Below are 18,240 nucleotides of genomic sequence, written 5' to 3' on the forward strand. Positions count from 1 at the left end.
TCTACCTCGGAACTGCAGCTCAATGTCTTAGTCACATACGGGAGAGACTTGGGTCACTATTTTCATGAATATATCATCTGGGTTTATAAAATGTTGAACATCCAAAATATTTTCAGAAAAAAAGCTCAAGCACCAAAGAGAAGATAACATTTGTGTGTTACATAAATTGCATAGTTTATTTACAACAACAACAACTGCAATTTGACATACCTGGTATCAAGCAGAAATTGACTTAAAAATAATTTGGGAGCCCATCAATATTACATACTTACATATTTATGTTCATAAGATATATGTTAACTAATAGCTAAGAAAAGTTTTGGAATCGGCCTAATCAAGACCGAATAACATGTGACATGATACCCTTTGGATTTATGATTTTAGAATGTCAGTGTTCTAGCTAGTACACAGTGCAGGTTTTAATCATGACCAGAGGGACTGCCTAAGTGCCAAATTATCCTAGGTAGATTTAAAACAGCATAATTATACTGTTCTGGTGAGAACTGACTAAATGTTTCACAAACTCATCCATGTCGAGGGAGCGTGCCCTCCTCGACTCAACACTGAGAATTCCCGAGGTGACTTAACCTGTCATTGACCATTGTTGTCCTAAGGTGAGTTTTAATCCGTTTTAAAGCTGAGAAGCTTCTCTCGCAAGAAGCACTGCTGACTGATGTAACAACAGAAATCTTGCAATGTCGAAATAGCTCATGGAAGACCTCTTTATAAGGTTCTAGAAACACAACAAAGTCAAGGAGAGGAGACGGTCTGTCCCTTCCACTTTTCTCTCTTGTATCAAGAGGCCGCTTGGTTTGATGAACCTCATGTTTGAGGTCCTCTAAATCTGACTCAAAGGCAAACAGAGGCTCCTCATTCAAGAATGTTGTACTCTTTGGGTTGAGAGACTGGACCCCTTGCATTATCTCGCAATTCTGCTTTGAAAAACAATTCTGCAGCTCAGCTGTGAGACTGTCAAGCACCAGATAAAAGATAACTCTTTGGAAGCTCTCACCATCACTTTGGTCACTATTTTTTTGTCCTACAGTGCTCATCATCAATGAGTCGTGAAATTTTAAGCTTGTTTTAGGCTGTCTTTTACACAAAGTTTGTACACTTATTTTGCAGTGCTCTGCAACCTCTTTCCATAGTTCTCCAAAGTCACCCTCTGTAGTCCTGTAATGTGTCTGTACGGGCACCTACTAGATCCACAGCCCTTGCTAGGTCGAGAGCGCTTGATTGGAGCATGTCAGAAAGACATTTGGCATCACCAAGCACTTTATAAAAAAAGGTAACCAAAAGCTCTATGAAATGTCAATCTGAGAAAGAAGGCCCCTTGCCTCCACTAATCTATCACCAATATTTTCAAGTATGGTATCCTGTAGCACTCCCAGAACTGCTGGAAGCCTGTCCCTCAGATTACGGCATGTGATGTATCTGCATGCCCACCTTACATCCGTAAGTCCCTGTCGTTCCCTGGGCTGTTACTGTGGCTACGGCTCTTTTTGAACTGCAAGCCACTTGAGATGAACGTACGAGCCAGATATAAAACTTCTGCAGGAGAGCAAAAAAGTACACTGTCTCAGGCACTGATTTTACAGCATCGACAAGAACCAAAACATGTGCGTTACAGCGCACATACAATTTTGAATCCGGACACACCAGAATGCTTTCCGCTCATGACGGATGCACCGTTATAGCCTTGCCTAACAAGATTATTTCTGTAGTCCAGAACAATGTTTTTCAAGGCAATCAATTATAATTTTTGTGAGACCTGCTGCATCTAAGCTTTCAGCTGACAAAGTGTAAAACGCTTTCGTGGATGGCCCCATTGTAATAGTACCACACAACTAAAGACATTTGTTATTTTTTTTCTTTAAATCTCTGGTTTCATCTGTAATTACACTAAAAACTTTTTTCTTTTACACATCATATTATTTCACTTTGTACCATCTCAGCTTAAGCCCTCAAGAATTTTGTTCTGGATTTGGTGGCTCGTGTACTTAGCATTGCCACATGCATTCATCCCTTTCTCTATGAGAGGGTCATGCTTTGCGATTTCTTCTAAATGTAAAAAAAAAAAAAAAAAAAAAAACCCTGGTTGTGAGAGTCATCAGACTCTCGATGACCTCGCTGCGCTATATTTTGAGTGGCAGTTAATAGGAGCACATCTGCAGTTGTTTTAATGTAAGTAGAGTTCTCCTCCACTTACTTTTTCCGGTCCTCATTTATGACGTCTAACATTAATGAGTTGCTGTCAATAGCCCTTTTATGATGATTCCAAGCAATACACAGCATTGATATGATGCTCTGCCTTCGAATGGAGCTTAAACCCAGAATCTTCAAATAGCGCCTTTTTCCAGTTGCAATAACCCGACTGTGGTGTGAAGGCAGATTCAGGTCTATTGGGCAGAGAAAAATGCATACAGGCGAAACAATAAGTCGAATCTTGATTTACAGTATATTCAAGCCATGAATTGTCCTTATTCCAGGAGATGTTGAAAGCCCTTTTCCGAGAACCATGCTGAGTTCTGGGAAATGTTTACAAACACAGCTGGTACAGGACCGTCTTCTCTGGATCTTCAAAACGTCTGAAATACACGTTAAATGTTGTGTCATATCTCCACGGAAATGTATCATTAAGGCATCCACAAGGTTAGATACTAACAGCTGCTAACTAAAACGTGTAGTTTAAAGTATAGGCCTTGCCTACCATTGTGTCCTTTTGGAACAGAAGTCTGAGATCTCTCCCTTTCTTTTCATGTTTAATTGATCCTATACAAAAAAATAAGACATCTAAGCATCAAATTACCCACATTTTTGTCCAATCTCAATTACAAATCCCCATTATCATAGCTGTACCTTAAAATCAACTACCAGCCAACTGTAAGTTACTCGTTAGATCATGTCTAGCCCTACTCTGCAGTAAGGCACTTGGCTAGCTATACTTTCTTACACCTTCACAATAGCAAACAGGCTATCTGCAAATTGTGGTCATCTTTTGAGTAACGTTAACAGATTGATGATAATAACACATTGTTTGTTTTGAGTTCAAGTACGAAAATCTAACGGAGTTAGTGGATTTCAAATTGCTGAATGTTAACTTGCTGAATAATGACAGCTGTAGCCTAACGTTACTAGTTACCCAACATGAGCTAAACACTGCACTGTGTTTGCGTGTATTACTAGCACAGAAGAACATAAGGTTAGGCTAAATTGGGAACCGATCTCTCTTATCTGGTTAACTGTCTGTTAATGGAGCCAAATGTCTAACGTTAACTTACACAGCGAATCAACTTTCGTAAATGTTGTTCATGAAACCTAAACCCGTTGCTAAAACCTTAAAACTTACTTTAAATATGATGCTTTCGCCAATCGCGAAAAGAGCACGTGGAGCTGTGGAAATAATCTCTCTTCTTCTTCTGTGTGTCCTTCTTATTCTTCTGTATCTCGCAACCAACATTAACATTCTCTCTTCCTCGTCCTCGATTCAAAAAACTGCGCCGCCGAACATCAAAATAAATGCTTCTTTCAACAAGAGGTGAAGTGAGAGGTCAATCAGCATCAAACGGCCAGGGTTGTCCAATCAGATGTCAGGGATGCCACCCCGGACACCCATCTGGCTCCTTTATTTAATGGGAGAAGCATTAAATAATTTGAACAAATGTCAAATAAAATACAATTTTATTGGTCACACACATGGTTAGCAGATGTTATTGCGAGACTAGCGAAATGCTTGTGCTTCTAGTTCCGACAGTGCAGTAATATCAAACAAGTAGTCGAACAATTCCACAACAACTACCAAATACACACAAATCCAAGAAAGGATGTAATAAGAATATATACATAGAAATATATGGATGTGTTTGTTGTATTCGGCTCAGTTTATAGTATGCACCCCAAATGTCACCGTATTCCCTTTATACTGTATAATGCACTATTTTAAATGAGGAGAGAACCTCCAGAAACTGTTATTTTGTGTGACTGTGACTGTGACTGTGTGTGTGTGTGTGTGTGTGTGTGTGTGTGTGTGTGTGTGTGTGTGTGTGTGTGTGTGTGTGTGTGTCAGTGGCGGTTGGTGCTGTTTAAGAGGAGGATGATTTTTTTTCATGAGCATAGCCTTATTTCCATTACAGCATATTGGATGATCAGGGTTCGGAAGTAAAGGATTACAAAAAAACGGCAACAGTAATCTGTTACATTACCAGCAAAAAAAATATTGTAATCAGATTACAGATACTTTTGAAAAACTAGAAGATTACTTTGAGGATTACTTTGAATATCACTTCTCTGTTTTCTCAATGACATTCAAATCAGCATTGAAAAAAGGCGCAAATGTAAGTTTGTTCCACCTGAGCGAGTCTGACCACAAGTCAGAGACCACTATGATGACACACCAAATGTGTTTGATGGATCACGGGAAAAGAGCAGGAATAGGCTTTTGTAGGCTGCAGTCCAAGCTCTGTCTTCCAATGATGCGACTGCTGTTGGCATCCAAAGATTATCCAATTTGAAAAAACGCTTGAAGTTAAGGATGACAACAGTGTTGTCGTCTACGGCGATACAGATATCACTTATTATTGATATCTACATCGCGCATTGATGTGAATAACACCGCTGCTCTCTCATTTAGCTATTTGCGCCTTACCGATTGTGGTTGTTGTGGATGGCTGTTCACAAATATAAATGTGTACTTGAACCCAAAAATGGTTGAATTCAAGAAGTTTAAAATGCCTGTCAATCATTGTTTTTGAAACCAGTAGATAGCCAGTGGAAAATGCGCTCTTGCAACAGCTGCATAGTGTGGATCCCAGCCTATGGAATAAAAGTGGGGCTTTTATTGCGCAATCTAATTCATGCTGATATTTTTTTAAATCCATAGGCCTAATGGACACATGCTCAAACTCACACACTTTTGATAGACTTAAAGGGGCAATCCATAGTTACGACATCCATTTTTGGACTTATGAATTATATATAGTATATTAATGTAAAGATATCATTTAATCATATTATGTGTAGTCGAAAGCGATGGGTTTGAAGAAGCCTACATAACCAACCCATAAAGTAAAATTTAACATCCATATATGGCCAGCTATGTCCATTTTAACATTGATTTATCCTGCAATAGATGTTGTTCAATTGGTAACATAGATTTTTGTAATAGGATTACGTTACTGAGTTTGGATAATCCAAAAGTTATGTTACTGATTACAATTTTGGACAGGTAACTAGTAACTGTAATGGATTACATTTGGAAAGTAACCTACCCAACCCTGTGGATGACTGTCATTCATTTTCCATTCACCCAGTTCAATGTAACAGCGATTGGCTTAGGCTACTACATATTACTCAAATTTTCCCTACATCCATTATGATGTGAATGAAAGTTTACAATGTAAGTGCACACAGGTCGAGAGAAAAATTTGAGGTGACAGACAGTGACACATTCAATACTGCCTTGAACACTCCAGCCTGCATCTTGCTGATCTAGGGTGTAATCATGAGTCCAACAGCTGCAAACGAGAGTTTCTATTGGACAAATTCAGGTATGTTTATCCCTGTTTTGTTCCGCTTGCTTCCATTTAAGAAACGTTTTCCACACAATCGGCAGAATGAATATACCCCTGATCACACGTGAACACAGTTCACTTTCATAGCAGCCACATTGAATTCCTTCTCTCATCTATGCGCTCTCCTCCTCTCACCTTTTCCCTAAACTTGTGAACTTCAATGCACAACACATCAGCTGTATGTGACCAGGCGGAAAAAGCCAAACAATATCATAACCGCTACACACAGCCAACATCATTGTCACCATATTAGCTAAAGCAATGTCATAGTTAACATAGCTAATAGAACAAGTTAGTAAACTCGCTACAATCATGCAGTAACACTACAGTGTATAGTCAGTAAGCAGTTTAGCACTTACACCGGCGGTCCCAGTGGCAATAAATTAGTAAAACCAAAAGCTTACCTTGACTTGTAAGAGTTCCAGTGTTATGTTGGACAGTCATAGCTGTTATGGGTGTAAGATGGCACAGTGATGCCATCTGATGGTAAATGTTCATTACTGCAACTCTTCTGTTTTACCGGGGCGCTTGAGATACCCAGATGTGTTGTGATGTACTGAACAAGACTGGTTACTCGCATCAATGCCTCTCATTCAAACAATAGCCACCTAGCTAACATAGCGTCCCTCTATTTTGGCAGGGTGTTTGAGTAGGCTAAACTAGCTAGCTGCATTTGCTAGCTAAGTAAGTGAAACTGAAAAAAATTACAACCTCTCTCTCTAAGAAATTAATTTGTTCAAAACTGTTCAACTATTGTCTTTCTCTCTCTTTGAGTCAACTACTCACCCATTGTATGCCCTGCAGTGCTAGCTAGCTGTAGTTTATGCTTTCAGATTAGATTAATTCTCTGATCCTTTGATTGGGTGGACAACATGTCAGTTCAAGAGCTCTGATAGGTTGGAGGACGTCTTCCAGAAGTTGTCATAAGTATTGTGCAAGTCTATGGAAGGGGGTGAGAACCATGAGCGTCCTAGGTTTAGATTTGAAGTCAATGTACCCAGAGGAGGACAGAAGCTAGCAGTAAAAATTGGACATTGTAAAAATGGGAGGATTCAGAGAGCGAAGCAATGACCCATCATAATTGTACAACATTGAGGAGTCATGAAGTTGATATTGTGTATTATTAGACCATCCACACCCTAGAGTATGAGTAGTTCTGGATCCGTGCTACCTTTTCAGCAATTTTGGGAGGTCCACAGCTTCCATGGATGAACAATTAAGACACAATGGTGTTTTTAGTCAGATTACAGTGTGGAAATTCTTACTATAAAAGTTTGAAATAATAAGTTATCTAATTGATTTACATGTTGACAAATTAGAGAAAATGTTATATCATATGAGATGTGATTGAGTATGTACGACAGATACTGTATAGGAACCTAAACCACCATAGACTGTGTTTTGGCAGTGCTAATTTGGAGGTTGGACTCATTGCCAGGAGGTGGACCTGTCATTCCGATTTCTTGCCGTGTCCTTGTTAGCTAGCTAGCAATAACCAATGTGTACCATCTGGAAAGATGATTTAAATAGTGACTAAGCGCGACTTTATAATAAATTTGCACTCACCCCTTGTTGGTAACTTAATAGCAACAGCTAGCTATGTTACGAGTTGGAAGAGCAGTGGCCTGGTAAGTGGGGTAATACTGTTTCCAAAAGCTCAACCTTTAGCGCCAGCTGGCTAGTTTAGCTAGCTAGGCTATATCGAGCTAGTTAGCAATGCTGACCACAATACTATCTCGACAAGATAAACAATTATACATAGATAGACGTTTTCAAACAACAATAGTTGATGGCAGTGATGTACAACTTCTGATGAAATGACTGGCTAACTTTGCTAGATAACGTTAGTTGGCTAGAGCCGGTAGCGGCTGATTACGAAAAGGTTGTTATTCCTCTGTTGATGGTAAGAAAGCTGGTTAACTGGCAATTAGGTAGTTACGTTGTAAAACAAATGCCAATCCCTGACAAGCGGCCTGCTCGTAAATAGTTGTCCAACTAGCTAGCTAATGTTGGATGGGGTGTGTGCTGGCCATCTGCAAAACAAAAGCAAAGGCTGACATTCTGGTAGCCAGTTAACGTTAGCCATTTAACGCAGTCAACTAAATTAGCTTGCTAACATTACTGTAGTATTTTTAGGTAACTAACGTTACTGTAGTGTATTTAGCCAGGCAGGTGTTCAGCTAGCTTTCATTTTTTCCCGCTTTCTTTCAATCAACACTGTCATGCCATTGTTCATCATGTTGTAATGTACAGTTATAATTAGTCTTTCAACTAATCACACCAAAGTGATGTCTGCAGAAGGTAGTGTTGAATTTACTTGTGGGTCTTAATCACTGACTCGATTTCTCTGTCTTGTCAGCGTGGCCTGCAATAACCTGGCCTCCAAAAACATGGGGGTGAGGTTCAGGATGCCCTTGCAGAAGCTGCACCCGCTGTCCCGTGCCATCCACCACCGGTACAACGCCAGTGCCAACGCCCAGCGCCCCCCGCACTGTTCGGCAGCCCGCCACTTCACCTCCATGTCCCGGCTGCCCATGCGGCCTCCCAAGCCTTCCCCAGGCGGCCATGGCGGCTGGCGCTACCAGCAGCACCGCAGTTTCTGGATGCTGCGCCTAGCCTCTAGGCTGCTCAAGCTCCGGTACATCGTGCTGGGCTCGGCAGTGGGAGGCGGGTACACCGCCAAAAAGGTACCGCACATTTGAGGTGGAGGAGAGAGAGTTGAATGTTAAGGGAATGTATCCTAGACACATTTTCCATTGAAAGTGCTTTGTAGTCCAGGACTAGGCTTAATCTGCCTGGGTTTCTGTCCCATAATTTTGATAGAGAATCTGTTTAAAATCTAGATAGTGGTTGACACTCTGACACTAATTGGCTTTGCCTGCTTGGTAAGAGCTTTGAGAATAACAAACACATAGATATAGTGGTTTATTACCATTCACACTGGGCATAGGATCAAGTGATATTGAATTTGAATGCTGCTTTTGTAATCCTAATGTATGAGTCCACCTACTGTTCTTAACGTCCAGTGAAACCGAGGTTAATTGCTCTACAGTTGACTGCTGCTCTGCTAGGGTGTATGTTTATTCAGGTCACGTGACGAGCTAGGCTGCCAGCACAATGAGATGCCCTTACGAGCGTGTTATCTCAAACCCATTTCACTATATGCACCAGGTTAACACATGATTCTGTTGAAGTTTAGCTTGTGTAGGCTAGATGTCCAGACTCCCGTCACGCCTCTATGTTTAACCCAGACTCTTTCAAGACAGAAGAAAGGAAGGTACCTTTTAAAGACCTAAACCTTTCCTGTCACTTAGAATGTGAAATATGCCCTATTAAATACCATGGCATTGTTGAATACTCGTTTCTGATTGGCTTGAAGGGCATTCTAGAGCGTGCATTATTTAAGGGATAGTCTACGAATGCATAGAGCCCCAAGTTGATTAATAATCAACAGAGCTCAGAGTTGATTATTCCTTTTATACCATGGTTATAATTGAACACACTTGCTGCTAGAAATGTGTTAATGTGCTGGTAGAAATGTGTTCAACATCCAGTGAAAAAGCAGCTCAATCAGAACATGTAAGAAGGAACTATAGCTATTGAATTCTATTGTGCAGGTATGCCGTGCGTTATCGGGAAATAATGCACACTCAAGAATGCCCTTCAAGCCAAACAGAAATGAGTGTTCCATTGTATAATTCCCTATAATGCATGGTATAAGTCAATAGCTATGAAGTTCATTCTTACATGTTCTATGTTTGAGCTGCTTTTGAAAGCAAAAGCTGATTTTGAAAACATTATTGACATTGTTGAATTAGATTTTCATAATAGCAATATAGGACTAATGGTTTGGTTAAGCTAGCAAGTCTATTTGTTTGGTTACCAGGGCAACTACTGTAGCTACCTGGTAGAGGTGTGCTGATCTCATCGTAATCATATCGGTTTTATCACATTTGATACTTGTAATCGTATTTACTTGTGATCAGAGAACACGGAAGTACGCTTTAAATGCCTGTAAAAGATGAACAGTACAAAAAGTATGTATTAATGCACCATCATTCAGAGCACATCTCCGAGCACATCGTCGTGTTCCTTCACTCATTTGCACACATTGTTCAAAGTTAAATGACCCAGACGGATGAAAATGTACATGATTTTCATACTTAGTCCTATTCAATTATCAACAGAATTGGCTATTCACCTAATGCAATGCTAGCTGGCTACTACTGCCTGCATTTATCCCAGACACAGGTTTAGATGAAGGTAGTCTAATTCGTTTGGCCCATTTATTGTTTCACTTTCAAGAGGAGCAAATAACTTTTCCTTCTGACACTTATGCCACAACATTTGTCCAATCAAAACAAACTATATACATTTGTCATTTTATTTTCTAATGATCTGTCGCTCTGTAAACGTGCCCGGGCAAGAATAAATAATAATAGCAAGCAAGCATGGCTTGTATCTCGTCAGCAATTGAATAAAGTTGACAGAAAATAACTAGATTGAGCAACAGTGACTAGCTCCAGATTCTGATTCATACATGAAGGTGAGACTTGTGCCCTGGGGGAGGGGGCAGAGATTCCTGCCTGTCTGGGGGAAAAGAGAGCATCTTGTTCTAATCCAATCATTGCAGCAGGCTCAACAGATACCCTGCCCGTTTCTTTATAGAAAGAACTTGCCAATAGCACTTCATACTGTTTCAGTGAGAGAGAGATGGGTGCTGGCACCTGAAAATAACTTTATTTCAATCACGGATAATTACAAAAAGAAACTTGCTCATAATTGTATTCAGAAAATGATCCATTTGGTTTGTCCGAGTACTCTGCACAGCCCTACTATCTAGTAAACCTGCTGACTACTTCGGTGAATGTTGAACACGTTTCTTGGTGCAAATGTGTTGAATTTAGGGCTGGCTCAATTACTCTATAACCGTGTAACCGATAGTTATGGATGAAAATAAAATAACCTTTTAAGAATTATTACACACTTTTGGAACGAATAGATGCTTGAAGACGGGACGGCCGGGCATTCGTTCACTTGAGTCCATTTCTGCCGTAACATGAACTCTTAACAACGTGATAACTTCCTGCTTTGCTGGTATGCAGGAAACTTGCAATGTTCGCCAGTCCACCCATTATGCCACCATTGGCTTGAACGGGGTACGTCCATTCCATTCAATCTATTTCTATAGCTTCACATCCATAAACATTTTTTGCTGCTGTTCTAACAGTTAATACGGTGACCGTGGTCTTTTGGTTGGCCAGTTACCATCATCCACAATTCCATGACCGTCACAGCCGTAGTTAGATTATAGTCGTGGGATAATCAACTCGGAAAAGATCTCTGGAAAATAATGCCACTCCGTGGAAGTGCCACTCCGCTAGAACACATACCCCTTACTTATTGTCTCCGAACCCATCCCTTGAAATGTTGTTCTTGTTAATGCAGGTTTTTTGTTGTTGTCCCATTATCACATGTAGTATTGTATATTGACCATATGATTGAAATGCCACGTATGTTCTGTTTTTCCAGACCTATGAGGAGTGGAAGGATATGCTGCCCGATATGAGTGCATACAATTGGGTAATACCTGATTTTGTCTGGGAGCTGAGTGATCAAATTGACCTAGGTAGGTGTCCCCTGTATGCCACAAATTGCTTCGTTAGAAGTCTGTGAACTTGAAAGTGTTAAACACCTTGTCATGTTGTTTTTTTCCCCTATCAGTCAGTGCAGTGTGTGGTTGTTCAGATGTGAATTGTAAAACATTTTAATAAACATTCAGACTTTGCCATTGCTATTTTTCTCTTAAACTGGAATCCTTGTTGGTGAAACTGCCATGTCCGTTTTGCGATATTTCAACAACGGAGTTGCTGCAAACAACAAACACTGTTTTTTTCACTCCCTCTGACATCATTGCATGCGTGATAGAACAATTTTTCGATGTGCAACGCTCCCCAGCTCTGATTTGTAAACAAAACAATAACAATGGCCGTGGGCCAGACAGTAGCGCTGTTTCCCCTACTGCGGATTCCATCTTTAAGGCTGCTTATTTAGTTTGGTTCATTTAAGTCTGATGCAAGGAGCACAACATTTGTTCAAATGGTCAACTCCGCTAACCACATCTCACTTTTCTACACACAGATAAACTAACCAAAATTCTGCCTGAGTTAGAGGAGATTGCCAAGCTCCTACCCGAGTTACCTGACTTTGATAAGATAGGAGAGAACTTCACCTTCCTGAAGAGCATACTCTCCACCGGTGAGTACACAGTCTTGTCAGATAAAAAAATAAATAATAGATTGGCATTTTATGCTTCAATATGCCCATGTTGGACAAACCAGTTAATCAACTATTTTTGTATAGGATTTTATTTTATTTTATAGATCTTAGGTGAAGTGGCAGAAGTGCTAAACGTTTTGAGCTTTATGAATCCAGAATAGCTATAGCACCTGCCCCAGGTGGTAGAAAGTCACACTCTACGTCATTGGTTATCTGAATTTGAAGTGGGCTTCTTTTGTCAATCCTTGTCTAATCACACCTGCATTACCTACTTTCCAGCAATCAGTTGAATGTTTTATTTTCGCCAATTTACGGTGCCAGTTCCAGCCACTTTTCAATTTCCCGCCTCTTATCTGGGTTTTTGCATCATTGATGTCCTTGTGAAGTGTACCTATCACCACAATTGGTCTGCCTTGTGTTGAAATAGTGCCGCTCAATATGCTGCTTGCTGGAAGTCCAGGGGAAGTGAGGAGAGAGGACACACTCTAGGGTGTATTCACTAGGAAGCAAATTGGCTGAAATGGGGGGGGGGGACTTACCTGAATTTGTCCAATAAGAAACTATTGTCTTCGTTGCTAAATGTTTTCCCTTGCCGAACATTTTGCTACGACGTGCACTAATGAATACACCTCGAGCTATGGAGCAATTTCCACCCATCTCTACAATTGACATTTTTCAAAGCATACTATAATTATGTACTGACGGCAGCTGTTTTTATAAGCTAAGTCACAGATTTTGGAATTTTGAGTACCAGAATGGACAGGAACCTTCTTATGCTGGGCTAAAGCTCAGACATTTTGGTCAGGGAGTTGGTCATCCATGATTTTCCAGTGCTGTAGGAAGGATTCCATAAATGTTTCAAATGAACAGCCAACATTCCATTCAAACAATGCAGTTAATCCACAGCCAGACACTGGCTGAGATCAGTTGATGTTACTACTTAGACAAATTGTAAATGCAACGACGACTGCTATTGTTTTCCAAGAAAACAAAAATGGAGGCATTTATGGTCCGTTTACATATATTTTAGAAGCTATTTATACATAAAATTTGTATGAAACCCATATAGATTGCATTTATATGACAATATTTTAGGTAGACAATTGTATTACAACATTTCTGATATCACATGCCTTTTATTGTCCTGTAAAAAGAGGGATTTGGCCTCTACTGCCGTTCAGTCCAATTATTAGACTAGTTTGGATTTCTCCCTGACTAATATGGCTGCCATTTTCACCCCATTCTGGAACTTTGAGGGTTTATGACATTGCCCCTTGAGTAATTTAATAGGATCTCTATGGGCTAAGTATAATTTCCAAAGTAACTGGGTCTAATTTAGGTCAATATTAGTAATTTGACAATGTTACTATTGTATGCATGTGATGAGCATAAGTGAACAGTACCAATCCATTGATTTCACACAGTCAAATTAGGCCAATCGATTAGTTATCCTGTATAATGAGTAGTATCACAATTGCGTGCCCAAATTGCAAAAGTCGCCTCTGGACATGCAGGACGCAGCCACAACAACAAGCTCACAGGGCCTTGCCACATGTGTCCAGCAGTGACCCTGCTCTGACCCCTTTTTGCTTCAGTCTTTTGATTTTTTTGTTGTGTTCTTCCTCCCCCCCCCCCCCTCCCCCTCCGCATTCTTCACAGGTGTGAGTGTGGGTAGTGAAGGAGCTTCTGGTCTGCGTCTGTTGTTAGGTGTGTACACCCCACACTCAGCCCCTCCACTCTCTTCCCTGGCGCTGTTTGAATACCCAACGTTGGTGTGTGTGCAGCAGCACCCTTGCAGACGTGGTTAACAGGGGTTTGGAGCCAAAGACGATGTCGTGTTCCTGGATTGGCACCTCCTAACTCAACACGATTGGCTTTATTTATTTACCAACTGATTTATTTATCCAATAGCGCATCACAGTGGAAGTGTCATAATACCCTTAAAACCTAGCAGTTAAGCCATACATTTATCCCATTGGGGATTTTAAGACGTAAAATAAGCTCTGTGTTTCGTGTAGGTTTACCCTGGTGGTGTGTTTTGATAACCATGTACATCGCTCTCGGACAAGGTGACTTTTATCAATATATTCTGCTCTATTTATTCTCAGATTTGAAAATGCTATTTAAAACTTGCACAGAATTGTCAATTTAAAGAAATGTATCCAATTTATTCATTACTACGTTTAACTAACATTAGATAGTTAATCCAGAGATTCTTACCTTTGCTTCGATTCGACAGTCTCGTCCAAATCACGATGGTATTTGTAGTTCTTTATGATAGCCACGTTAGAAGCTAATAAGCATCTAATTTTCTTGCTAGAAAATACAAGTGAATATATTGATAAGTCACCCGTTCCTTGAGAGACTTACACGATTATCAAAATGTTACCCCAGGGTAAGCCTACACAAAACACAGCCATTATTTTAAGTGTTTCTAAAATCACCAATGGGGGGGGAATGAACGGTGGAAAAACAATTGGAACCTTTTCCCTGTTTGACTGCTAGGTTTTATGGGTATTATGACTCATTCTGTGGTACTCTATGCTGCTGTCTGAGACGCCAATGACAAATTATTAATGGAAGGATTTGTCTTTTGGGTGGCCGTAGTACCAGAGTGTGCTTTGATTGACACACAGGCTTTAATTGATGCAGAGGATTTAACCTTACGTCATATTGATATCAAAAGGGTGCAGAGAAGGACATTTTGTGTACTGTCCCATTGTGTAATTGAATTCCTCTAAAAACACAATTCCTCTGAAAACTGAATTGGACAAACTTGGAATGAATTGAATTGGATATGATAATGACGATCTTTATCCTTCTGGTCTACAGTGCTCTTAACAACAGATACAGTCTTTGTTTTGCATAGTCTCCTCTTCTCCCTTGTCATGCAGTTTAGTCTGACTGTGGCTTTTGTCTGTTCTGCTTGTGTGTTTCTGTATTTTGACTTTCAAGTTCCTCCTCTCTCTCTGGCTTCCCTGGGCTCTCCCCCCTCCTGTACTTACATTATGGGATCCCTTATCCTTGGCTGAGAGGGCTCTCCTTGTCTGCTGGTAGCTGATGCTTCTCAGATGTTTGGAAGAAGCACAGTGTCTTTAATGGATGCAAACACCTCGAACCACATCCCTCCCTCTTCTTTGACTTGCTAAAACAATGGATGTATTCCTTTCATGTCCCAAGTGGTTCCCTATGTAGTGCACTACTTTAGACATGGGCCCATGCGGCGCTTTTCAAAAGTAGGGCACTATATAAGGAATAGAGTTCCATTTGGGACGCAGTCCTGTACGGTATGTGCGACGCTTGTTATTGACAGGGCTTTCATTGGCTGGACGAGAGATTGTTGTTCCATGACACTCAAGGGCAGTTTTTCAGCGATAAGGCCCGTGGGTGTTTGGTTTATGGCCTACACACCACAACGAACGGCTGTTCTAAAGCACAACGCAACACGGAGTGCCTGGATACAGCCCTTAGCTGTGGTGTATTGGCAATATAGCACAAACACCTGAGGTTCCTTATTGCTATTATAAACTGGTTACCAAAGTAATTAGAGCAGGACAAATTACCACGGCTTTCAGCCAATCAGCCAATTCTATTGTGAGCAATATTTCCCAAACATTTGAGATTCTGTCACATGGGACCGGGTGCTTCTTCTGATCTAGGGCATAGATAAAGGCCTCTAATGTTGGGCATGCCAATACTTTTGACTCATTATTACTTATTGCTAATTAACTATTAAAGATAATGTATTATCATGTGTGGGTAACCTTATGTTTGTCAAGTGTTATAATTGACTGTTTTGTTGTCTCCTAGCAGAAGCCCCTGGGGACACTCCAGTGAAAGCAGCCACAGAGGCCCCGGTCACCGCCACACCGGAGGCCAGCGACAAACAGTTCAAGAAGGCAAGTATGCTCTGCACCGATTTGTAAGTCGCTCTGGATAAGAGCGTCTGCCAAATGACTTAAATGTAAATGTAAATGCACCGCCTTACTAGCTTACCCTCGCTCCCTGTGACATATAGCTGTGTCTCATTGTAGAAAGAAACTGCTGCTTGTTGAGTTTGCAGTTTGGGGCAATTCCATTTCAGCTCCAGGCAATTTGGGAAATGAAGTGAGATTCAGTTCTTGAGTTGAAAACTACTAGAGGTAAAGGGCAGTATTCAGGTTGTTAACTGAATTTCTGCTTATTTTTACTGGAATTGACCCCCATTCTGGCTGCCTGTTTATGGATAAGTGGTTTTTAATATTGTATGTTGTTGACCATTGAAAATAGCAGAGATTTGTACTCTGTAAAACTGAGGTTCGTATACCAGCTTTTATTTTGTCACATGTACAAAATTATATTTTTTCCTGCTAGGGAATGCAGGTATGATTTTTTTTTTGTGTTACCATTTGTGACATGGAGGTGATCATTAAGTCCTCAATCTTAGAGTAATTGCACCATGTCTAGAAAATCATATGGGCTATATGCACTCATGCTGATATTTGCCCTTGCTCCCCCCCTCCCCCTCATGCTCCTCCGTGTTGTTTTTCCAGAAGTCTCATGCTGCATTCAAGAGATGATACTATTTAGCTTCTGAACAGCACTTTTGTATCTCCCTCTGTTTCATTCCCGTTGTCTTCACATACTGCCCATTTTGTATTGTTCCTCTGCTCCCCAGGGGCTCTTCTGCTGTTGTCCTCAAGTTCAATGAAATAGTCCTGCTTTTAATGTTTGCACGCTGTTCAACCCTAGTGACTTTCATATGTTAAAAAGAGTGGCCTATTGTAGAACAATAGGCTTAATATTAGACAATCTATGGCATCCATATACCTCTACCCTGCTTTTAATCGAAAGCAGTGGTCCCAACATGATTAAAAAATATATCTATATACATTGTCATAGACCAACTTGGGGACCGTTGGGCTGGAGCTTACCTCATCTCCCACTAGCCTGCATCACGCTTTCTGCTCCATCCTTGACAGATCACTCATTGCTAGAAGTCCTGGTTAGCGGATTCACAGATTTCCTGCTTATTCCCTCCTGATTCCAGCAATATTCCAAATGGGATTTCTGGAAAACCTGAGAAATTTGCAACCCTATTCCCAGTGCAGCTTGCTTCTCTAATCATCGGTCTGATTTTAGCAGAGAATATCCTTTTCGATATTAGCCACACTTTAAATAGTTTACCCACTTTCAATTATGTATCCAGTACATCTACACATGGGCTTTTTTTCTTCAAGACCTCAATCCATAATTTCTTGAGTGTTCGTTTGTTATATCTACATTGCCTCGTCTAGCATAATCATTCTTTAAGTTGCAGGGTATCAGTTGTGTTTTGGTATGACTAAAAAAACCATAGTGATGGAAGACTGCTAAGAAACCATTACTCTACAGAATCCTTCCCTGTGTGCCACTGGCTGAGAGACACTGGTTGGGATATCAGTTGCTTCGTCCGCGTTCAGATATCAAGACTGGCAAGTCTGTTCTGGAGTCTCTTTGACAGAGAAAGACTGACTTTGTTGGGTACCGATGATGGTGGCAAGATCTAGGAGCTAGACGTCGATTCAGTTTACCCACAAGCTTTGACAGAATGGTGACCATTGATGATGATGGGCATAGGCTAGGCATAGATCGACATTGGGTTGTCTAGCCGTAGGTCAGCCCTGGCTCCAGCTTAGTTGGTTGGTCAGTGGGTTGCTGGACTGACGGGTACAGTAGGTTGTGTTGACGGCTGTGTTGCTCCTGCCTCTCTCTCACTGTGACGTCCCTCAGGGTCTGCTCGGCGAGCTCATTCTCATTCAACAGCAGATCCAGCAGGCCGAGGAGGAGGTCCGGCGGGCCGCCGCATCCAAAAACGCACGGCCAAGCCCAGATCCCGCCCCCAGCCCACCCCCACGCCTGATACCCGAGCCAATGCCAACCACCAACCCGAACCCCAGTCCCAGCCCCCCTCAGCAGAAACGCAAGGTGAAGGTCCTACCCCCCCCCCCCTCCCACCACCCAGCTCATCTGTAGAAGCCCCCTTCAGACCGTAAACAGTAGAACAGCCCACAAAACCACCCGCCCTCCTCAGGATGGACAAACCCCCTGCCGTTTAAATTCACACGAATGGAGATTTGCTGAGTAATTTAATATGGAATGCTGTTTATGAGATTGGTGGATGAAATTCCTATGGTCCTATACCGTTTGGATTTGCCTCATTTAGCAACCCTAGAGCTCCTTCCTAGCTCACTATCCTATGTGAAGTGGACAAGAAGGCACTGTGGTGCACTTTATTGTATCACTAGTCATTGTTGATTTAAACTGCAGTCTCTTTATAGCTTCGGCTATATGCTACAAGCAACGAATTGTACTGTGCATTGTTACTTTCTGATCGCTGATTACAATGCAATGATATTAGCAAATATTCAAT

General features: G+C 41.1%; 1 protein-coding gene and 1 long non-coding RNA gene across 9 annotated transcripts in view; one reads left to right on the top strand and one right to left on the bottom strand.

Moving 5' to 3' along the window:
- Window positions 1-214: 214 nt before the first annotated feature.
- Window positions 215-3,464, bottom strand: LOC135511688 (uncharacterized). The gene is made up of 3 exons (XR_010451297.1): window positions 3,350-3,464; window positions 2,711-2,772; window positions 215-2,588 (listed from the first exon to the last, which is right to left on the bottom strand). It is a non-coding gene; the product is annotated as an uncharacterized LOC135511688 (long non-coding RNA).
- Window positions 3,465-6,997: 3,533 nt separating this feature from the next.
- Window positions 6,998-18,240, top strand: part of LOC135512547 (dynamin-like 120 kDa protein, mitochondrial) — a 58,642-nt gene continuing 47,399 nt past the window's right edge. For 2 of the 8 annotated variants that reach the window (XM_064934684.1, XM_064934686.1), the window contains exons 1-7: window positions 6,998-7,198; window positions 7,930-8,257; window positions 11,103-11,199; window positions 11,712-11,828; window positions 13,509-13,556; window positions 15,660-15,748; window positions 17,601-17,795. In XM_064934684.1, coding sequence (XP_064790756.1) covers window positions 7,170-7,198; window positions 7,930-8,257; window positions 11,103-11,199; window positions 11,712-11,828; window positions 13,509-13,556; window positions 15,660-15,748; window positions 17,601-17,795 — 903 coding nt within the window. In that variant the 5' untranslated portion in view covers window positions 6,998-7,169. The remainder of the gene's footprint in view (window positions 7,199-7,929; window positions 8,258-11,102; window positions 11,200-11,711; window positions 11,829-13,508; window positions 13,557-15,659; window positions 15,749-17,600; window positions 17,796-18,240) is intronic. The other 6 variants (XM_064934685.1, XM_064934692.1, XM_064934689.1 and 3 more) reach the window with 5 other exon arrangements.

This window comes from Oncorhynchus masou, chromosome 24 (assembly GCF_036934945.1).
Source record: "Oncorhynchus masou masou isolate Uvic2021 chromosome 24, UVic_Omas_1.1, whole genome shotgun sequence".
Taxonomy (NCBI): Eukaryota; Metazoa; Chordata; class Actinopteri; order Salmoniformes; family Salmonidae; genus Oncorhynchus; species Oncorhynchus masou.